General features: G+C 32.0%; 1 protein-coding gene across 1 annotated transcript in view; it reads left to right on the plus strand.

Moving 5' to 3' along the window:
- LOC111613326 (kinetochore-associated protein 1-like) overlaps positions 1-9,483 on the plus strand; it is a 59,605-nt gene that overhangs the window by 31,067 nt on the left and 19,055 nt on the right. The window contains exons 15-18 of the mRNA XM_023354676.1: positions 3,038-3,204; positions 4,731-4,961; positions 5,045-5,217; positions 7,350-7,514. Coding sequence (XP_023210444.1) covers positions 3,038-3,204; positions 4,731-4,961; positions 5,045-5,217; positions 7,350-7,514 — 736 coding nt within the window. The remainder of the gene's footprint in view (positions 1-3,037; positions 3,205-4,730; positions 4,962-5,044; positions 5,218-7,349; positions 7,515-9,483) is intronic.

Consider the following 9,483-nt stretch of genomic DNA (forward strand, 5'->3'; position numbering starts at 1 on the left):
CAGTAATTTACCTCAGTAATTTACCTGATAAGACAGACCTCAGAAAAATACTTTATGGAGCATAAAGCTGTCTATAATGAAAATTAATTAACTAAGGATTTTTTTGCCCTGCCAGGGTGTGGCCGAGTTATCCGGAGTGCCAAGTTTTTGAGAGACTACTGTACTTTTTTACTTAAATCTCAATTTTTTCTCAAGTTTTTTTTTTTTGAAAAATATAATAATAATATAAACACATTGCATTGAATAAACACAAGAGGAAATAATTATTAATTAAAGTGATAATTCAGATTTTAATTTTAAAATAATCTTAATATCGTTAAACATTAATTATATAAGATTTGTCATAAATAAGTTAACATTTATACTGTTTTTTTGTGAAGGGTTCAATTATGCATCTAAAATATGCATATGTAAAATCTCTACATTTTGATCTTTATAGATTTTTGTGGTCTTGTGAGTGTGCATACTGTATCAACTTGCTATTGGAGTTCATTCAACATTTTCTATAGATTATTTATATAGAATCTCTGATTGCATTTATCATTTTTGTTCAGAGTTGGGAAATTTATGTTTTTTTTTTTTTTAAATAAAACAATAATACATGCTTTATTTAGAAACCTTTGCTTTTTTTGTTTTAAAACAGTTTATATTACATTATAAAATACTATTTTAAAACAATGTTTTACATTTAAAAAAATGTTTTAGTACATAAATTTAGTAAATAAACTTTTTCTGACTTATGAGCTAAACGTGAGCATGGGAATGGGAAATTTTTCTCACTCTCATGGGTCATGAAAGCACATGGCATGCAACTTTTATCACTAAGAGGAGATTTCCTGATAGCACATGCCAATTAATACTGTTAGCAATACAGCTAATGTAATATTACTTGGATGGAAAAAGACATTATTATCATCGTCGTTACTTGTTAAGTAAAAAAATGAGTGCAGGAAGAAGGCTTGATAATATCTGAAAACTAATTTCTGGAAATTTCAGGAAAACCAGCATGCAGGTGCAATTCAAAATACAGTATGTAGGAAAGAAATGGTTGGATTAGTTGCTAGTATGAAAAAATATATTGAAGATGACCATCTACAGGATGATATACAGGAATTGCAACATTTTGAACCATTATAAGTTTTAAAATTTTCTATAGTTTGCTATAAAGTTTTCCAGGCTCAACTCAATTGAATCTATATAGATATTCTTTAGTTCTTTGCCTGAGTTATCTCCTTAGCATTACGAAAAAAAGTTCTTTTCCAAAAATGTATGGGCTAATACATATTCATTGTTATCTATGATCTATGAAAATTTTATTAATTACTTTTGCAGCAAAAGTTTTTTTNATGTCTAAATTAAAAATTAATTATTTATAATTATTAAATTTAATATGAGATGGCAGCATAACTGCCTACCTCTAGTCAAATTAATTAATTTCTAATATTTAATTATAGCCTTTACATAGCCCAAGAATTTGGCATATCATTTGGCATGTTTATCAGACATATTATCTGTGATTTTTTTTGTTTTCTGCAAATCGAATTTGCATTCCAGGTTGGTTCATTTCATGCTACAAGAAAAGATAATGATTCACACTTCTTAACAATGTATATTGCATAATTTTCTTTGAATAAACATCATACATAAAATATTTGAGTATTTTTTTTTGGCATGGAATGCATTATCATATTTTACATTTATTTATATGGGGAAAAACTGTTTCGCATTACGAGTAAGATTCTGGAATAAATTATGCTTGTTAAGTGAGGTTTCACTGTACATGTGAATCTATCCATGGGATAAAAAAATTTATGATTAATATAACTTCTACATGCACACAGGAGTGTGTATAATAAAAATTCAACTTACTCAAGCCTCTAACCAGTGTGAAAAGGTAAAATTCGAAACAGCAAACATTTTCTGAACACCTTCCATGTTAATCATCTGGTAATCTCGCTGGATTCTTTATTCTGGAACACCATCATGAAATTTTAAAATAAATCGAATGATGATAGCTCAATTATCCAGTGTCCATTGCACACCTGTTGTACATGTCATGTTCCCCACTGTTCAGATTCGCATTACTTCTTCTCATATGCATGTATTTTTCTTATATGATGCAATATTCTTATGTTTGATGTTACATGTCCCCGTGCATCATCCGATATTAAACAAATCCTTAAGAATCATTATGCAATAAGGCCTGCCAAGCCAACAAAAGAGCCATTTCCTCCCAGGAATTAATGCACTCAGATGAAGTGTGTGCACTTTATATATCTCTACAGCCACCAGCCATTTGAGGTGGTCCATCTGTGTTGTTTTGACTATTAACGCTGCCCCTGCAAAGTCAACAGTAATGCCCAGGTCAGAAGCATATACTGAGAGTGACATGGTGGCTTTGTTGTATTGTATGTCTGATTTGTGTTCTCTTATTCTTGCCCCCATTGAGTGTTTCGTTGATCCTATGTAGATCAAATCCCTATTGAATCTTTCATCCCCAACAGGAATTCAATAGATGCCTGGTAATTTAATCAGGTCAGATGGGTCCTTTCCATTACATAACATGTCAAACATAGTTGGGCCTCTCTTGTATGCAATGATGACATTATGTCTTTTGGCGATAGCTGTATATACAGATCTCAAGACAGTGTTGAATATAAGAGAAATCCTTTCAACATCAATATCGTGGTTGTCCCCCAGTGTCGTCATAGAGGTGTTGTGAGACATTAGTGCTCTTTTGTGGCGTTCTGAGATTCTTGGAATAAGATTGTGGTAGCCATGCATATCAGCAACAGTGGGGAACACGACATGTACAGTACAACAGGTGCACAATGGACACTGGATAATTGAGCTATCATCATTCGATTTATTTTAAAATTTCATGATGGTGTTCCAGAATAAAGAATCCAGCTAGATTACCAGTTGATTAACACGGAAGGTGTTCAGAAAATGTTTGCTGTTTCGAATTTTACCTTTTCACACCTTTTCACAATATGTATTATTTTTATAAAATTAATGATTAAATTATTTTTAACAGTATGCTTACAGATGTTTGTAATGTACAGTCTGCCAACACTATATTTGAAACTTTAGAACACTTCTGTAGAAATATGGAAACAATAGCTAAAGCCAGCAATAAAGTTAGTGAACTTCCTGTTGTCTTGCACAGCTTATTTTCTCAGTTAATGGCTTACTGTAAACCAAGTAAGATTTCAGTTACTCATATTTCTGTATTCTATTACCATATATTTCTGCAGATAAGACAATAGTTGAATAATAAAAAAAAGTCTTCAAAATCTAGGGTGACCTTATAGGACAGATACAAAAGAAAATTAGATTGAATTATGTAACAATGAAAACAATACTAGAACAAAATAAATATTAAAAGTTATGTCTATTTAGCTACTAAGGAAAAAACAGACAAACCACAATTATTTACTAGTAGAGAGTAGGGTATGTTTACAAAATAGTGAGAGAAGCCAAGGTTCATAGAATTGATCTATGTCACTTACAGGCACACAATCGTTTAGATTGGCTCACTAAGCTTTTTCTAGGAGGGCTTTCTATAATGTGTAAAAGAAGGATCTAGGGAATGAATCCTAGATCTCGTCAGGATCCTTGACACCAGTTAATCAGATTTATAATCTGCGGATTAACACACTTATGGAAAAATTTAGGAGATGATTTAGTAGATTTGATTCAGAAACTTGGGAGACCATTTTTTTAACAAATAGAACAAATATTTAATAAACAAAAATAAAATTATACAAAATAGACCTTCAAATAAAGCTATTTATCGCAGAGAGAGGGAGTTCACAATTTCTGTAAAAATCATACAATTTCTTAAAATCATACATTTCTCTTATCTTTATCTGTATTTCAGATTAATGCAAATGTTCTTATCTTGGTTAACTCTTCAATAGCATATCAATAAACATTTTCTTCTCTTATTTACTGACTTAATGCATTTTAGTAGACTTCAGGAATCGGTTATGGGTGTTGGCCGTAGGGAGATGATGTGGAATACATCTTTCTTCTCTCGAATTTTGTGGCGTACTCCCCGAATGATACTCAAGAATCCCCTTTTTTGATGTTTTTCTCCAATCAGAGAATTGTATTATTCCCACGTGTTCAGGATGAGTGGGGTTTACAGAGGGGTTGACTGTTCCCAGGGTGACTAAAATTTTAGGAGATAAGGGAAAACAAAAAGGATGTCAAACTTCCGTTGAAGGAAGTGACTTTTACCAGTTTCCTTCGTTTTAACTTAAAATTCTTTCATTTAAAATCAGAAATATTACTTTCAAAAATGTATGTTTTTGACATCAAATTTCAATTAATTAGGGTGGGTGTGTCCAAAATCTCACAATAGAATAGCTTATACAATGTTTCTGTAAATAGTCAAGGTCATTACCTGAATGCCTGAATCAGTGCAAATTTTTGCAACAATTGCAAGGCAGTGCTGCCAGATGCAAGAAAATAAAATTTGTTCATTCAAAAAATTACAAATAGGACATAATTCCATGTACACTCTACAGTATTATTAACCAGATGATGATTGCTGATCTGAACTAAATTCATACATAGGCCATCGATATTTTGGGAATTGTCTTATAGGACAGATATATGCTAAAACTATAAAACTTTGACGAAAATTTATTCCTCATCTTATCTGCAGAAATATACAGTATTTATTATTAAATTAATTTATAATTTTCTCTTACACAAATTAGACTTATTGGAAAAATGTTTGGATTACTGCCATTGGACTTCCTTACTTGTTAGTTTACATTCCCTGACAATGCCTCATGATTTAGAAAAGATGTCAGGTAAAACTGATCGTTATTATCAATGGAAATTTTCTCCACTTTATCAAGATCGTGGACTTCGTATTTTGCCATCTCAAATGACTCCTTTTATACAGAGATGTCTTATGTTTCATATTTCTTCAAAAGCTAAAAATGGTTAAGAGTATATTTTGAATTTTGAGGTTGAATTTATAAATTTTGCATTAAAATTTAATTATTTAAATTTCAAATTTATTTAGGTAAAAATTTAGATGATGAAAATACAGTTAACAGTATAAAAGAATACTTTTATAATGGTAAACTGTTAATTGGTGCTTTAAGAGGAAAATGCCAAGGAGAAGCAACTTTAAAAGCTATGATTAAACTATTAGTAGCTTTTTTGGATGTTTATGCAAATGCTGAAATGTTGCATGTATGTATCATAAATATTAATTAAATTATTTTTAACAGTATACAGTGGACTCCCACATTACATTATTAATTGATGCAAAATTTAGTACTGTTATATGAAAATAATGTTCCATTATATGTTATATGTAAATTGTCTAATTGATACAAAATGTTCAGATACTACAACTTTTTAAAATGTTACCACAACATAATTTTTTTTAAAATTATTCTAGAGGAAAAAAATATAGTTAAAAAAGTAACAAGATGCTAATTACTTGTAGAATTTAAATTATTCAGAAAAATCCTAAACCCCAATTGCAAATTATTACCTCTAGGTTTAAAAAACTCTAAATTTAGGATGAAAATTCTTAGTGCTTGGCAACACTACTCAGGAAAAAGACCATTCATTCATATTCACTAATGCTTTGTTGATAATAAGGCATCATATTAGGTGTACTTTTAATATTGCATGAACTAGTACTTTCTTACAGAAGAATAACATTATGAGAAAATAACATCAGCTGAAGAACAAAAATAACATATTATTCTTGTTCTTCAGCTTATTAGTTTCACTCTTATAGAATCACTGCTGCAGATCACTTTCTTCCACCTCACTGATCAATTCTAAAGGCTGGTATACACGGTAAGGAAATGCTGAAAGGATGTGCTTAACAGACGAAAAAAACTCGAATATAACTGGCTGGATCGAATATAGTAATTTACAAAACTTATTAAAATATCTCCCAACGTATAAAGAATTATTTTTATTTAAAAATGGATAGATAGAAAAAAAATCACGGTTAATCCTCAAAGGATTTCCTTATCGTGTATAACAGCCTTAAGAGCCACATATCCTTAAACACACTGAGAAACGATCATCAACTCAGTCTACCTCTTCTCATTCTCCCAGGAAGATCCATCTTTATCACACACATCACATTTTCTAACATAATTCAAAGGACTTTCCATATTCCTTAACCACCACAACCTTGACTCTAATCTTACAGATTTTCTCAACTCCCAAAGTTCCTCTCATTATGTTATTTTTGATCCTGCCCCTTCTTGTCACTCCACATGATCATCTCAGCATTTTCATCTCAATGTCCAGCCTACTTGCATTTTTCTTATGAGGCTTTTCATTAGTGGTGACTTTTCTATTCCATACATTAAGGCAGGCCTTACCACTGACTTATAAACATTTTCTTTCAGTTTTAGTGGGATTTTTCTTATTACATAAAACACACGACACACTTCTCCAACTTTGCTAACCTGTCTGTATTCTATAGTTGACCTTTGGAAATAATCTTGCTATCTATGTTGTGATCCACGAAAGAATCTAAATACTTGCTTGATTCCTTGTCTTAGGCAGTTTTTGACTATTCATCTTAATATGCCAGTCATCATCATTTCCCACATCATTCAATCCACATGTCATAAATTCTGTTTTTGTTGCACTCAATCTCAAACATCTGTTTTCTAGTGCTACCCTCCAAATTCTCAAATTCCTTTCTTGTTGCAGCACAAAACAATATCATCAGCCTTCATTTTAGACTGTAGTGCTTTTATTTGCATTTCTTCTATTTCCATCACAATAGCAATGAGTAATGGGATCAGGGCAGAGCCCTGATGTACCCCAACAACAATAGGAAAGGGCACCGTATTTCCAGCTGCAATCTAATATTAGTTTTACAATTATCATACATATCCATTACTACTTCAAATATTTCTCATGAACAAATTTTCTTCTGAGACACCTCCATAGTTCCTCTCTATTAAAGGCTTTCTCTGGGTCAATAAAAACAATATATAGGTTGTTCCGTCCTTTTTTATTTTTCTATTAGTTGTCTCAGGACAAAAATAGTATCTATTGTTCCCTTAAACTTGTAATCTTACAAATTTTGTTTTCAATAATTCTCTCCCAAATCTTCATAGAATGGCTCATCAATTCAATGCCCCTGTAGTTTGTGCAATTATGAATGTCACCTATCTCTTTATAAATTGGATCCAACATGCTTCTTCATTTTTCTGTCATCCTCTCATTTCCTTATAGGAGTATTAAGTGAAGATAACATCACTTAATATTCCTATTACATGGGGTCCACTGTATTTATAAATTTTACCTATTTTAATATAAAAATATTTTTGTTTTTATAGAAAATGGAGTTGAATCAGTTCATACAAATGTATCAGTCCTCATCAATGCTTGATGTTGTTAAAGTATTGTTACATTATATACTTTCATCTCAGACTACTGATCTTGCATTTGCATTAGGTGTTATTTGCATAGTACCAGTGAAAGAAGCATTATTTATTTTTAAGGTAAATAACAAAATTATTTAATTTCTTTATAATTTATTATATTAAATTGAAGTTTGTTCTATGTTATCTTATTTGGAAAATTAATTTGTATGATTTTATTTTGTAAAAGGAAACTAGATAAATCTAATATAATTATTATTAATAATATGCTATTAAACTTACATTAAAATATAAGTCAGTGTTGTACCTGTATCTAACATAGTACACAAAATTCATAGATCCATCAGATAGTCTTGGACCCAGAATAAACTTTACAGTAAGCACCCCAACAATCTCAGCCAGGATCATGTTGACAGAACTGTCTCAAACTGCTGGTTGACTTATGGATGCCTCTTTGAAGAAACAGAAGGGTTGCTGTTGCCATACAACACTAGGTTACAAATAGCAGAAAGCATATCTAAAAAAAAAACAAAACACTTGCAGACAACACTTATAGGAAATACCACATACACAACACATCACATCAGATTTCAAGCTTTTAATGAAAACTGACTAACTTACATTTATATGACCAAATAGTAAATATAAAACATCAAAAGCTTGTACACAACACAAACTATTGCAGACCTAGAAATCATACTACTAATAGGTCATAGAAAACAATACACTCAAAATATACTATTAGCTGTAATCACAGATGAAACAATCCATCACAACAATCCAGACATTACATTTGTTGACAAACAAACAAAATCACATATATCATAGACAGCTGTACTAAACATTCAATGTTCAAAATACATACACTACTGAAGAAATTAGTAAATATGCTTGAACTATCCAATATAACAAAACATCTATGGTGAGAAGATAGGGTACTTATCACGCCTGTAGTCTTTTCTTGAACAACCTCATATCACATACACTACACAAAAATCTAGAAACACTAGAACTTCACAATACACATCATACCTATAGAAGGCTGCCTTATTAAACATGTCCTAGATATGTACATAAACAGCATGTTAACATATTAGTTCTACAGTTTATTACCTGCCTTAGTGATCTATGGCTGGATTGCCTTAGAAACATCAAGGTTTGATCAGTCAGTTTCTCACAACTGGGGGCCCACCAGTGGCCAAGCAGTTCTGTTCCCTGAACACTGGGAGTTTGGTTGTGGGTTCACGCCTCGCCAGGATGGGCTGGCCATGTAAAGTTTTCTGGATTTACTCCACATCTGTAATGCCTGAATAGGGCCAGTTACCCTAAAAAGACTTTCTGGAAGTCATCCCCCTAGGCAGATTGTCTGAGTGTTGCATTGTCATAACTTAACAAAACGATTTTCACAACTGGTGTGGGCATTGCAATATCCATACTTGGGCCAGTACTGCTTTCACTACTGGTGACCAAGGGAGACTGTGACATATTTTTTGAACATGAACTGCTGCCTAACTCACAAGTGTGGATCTTGTCAACCCGGCAGCATCCAAGCCAGTATTACATTTGGATTGTATTATTACCTTTGTTAGATCTCCACAGATGTAGGTTCAGTCACTCTTGACTTCATTTTTCTCACAGACCTCTGGCATGGGTGACCTTATGAGGAGCAGATGATCCAACTGGCATAGTTCATCAGAATTACTGAGCTCTCTCACCACAGAAAATTGGTGACTGGCGCGAGAGTTATTATTATTATATGTAACGTAACAAAAAATGTAATATAAAATTTTCATATTGATAGAAAACATAGTAGTACAGTAGAGTCTCGAAAACTCAGCCTAATGTGGACTGAAGGGTGGCCGAGTTTGTGAAAATGCTGGGTTATCGGGAATGGGGTTTAAAAAAATAAGTATGAGTGTTTCCTCAGAAAATACTGTACTGTACTTGTATGTATTGTTTACTTGAGAATACAACAGAGAATAAACTGCCCAAATACCCTTAAACAAAGGAAAAGTACGTCCTTTATGAAGGCATAGAGCCTTTACTACATGAAAATGAAAATTAATGAATACACTGTGTACAGTAATTT

Source organism: Centruroides sculpturatus, unplaced genomic scaffold (assembly GCF_000671375.1).
Source record: "Centruroides sculpturatus isolate CEXI.00-Female unplaced genomic scaffold, Cexi_2.0 scaffold1852, whole genome shotgun sequence".
Classification (NCBI taxonomy): domain Eukaryota; kingdom Metazoa; phylum Arthropoda; class Arachnida; order Scorpiones; family Buthidae; genus Centruroides; species Centruroides sculpturatus.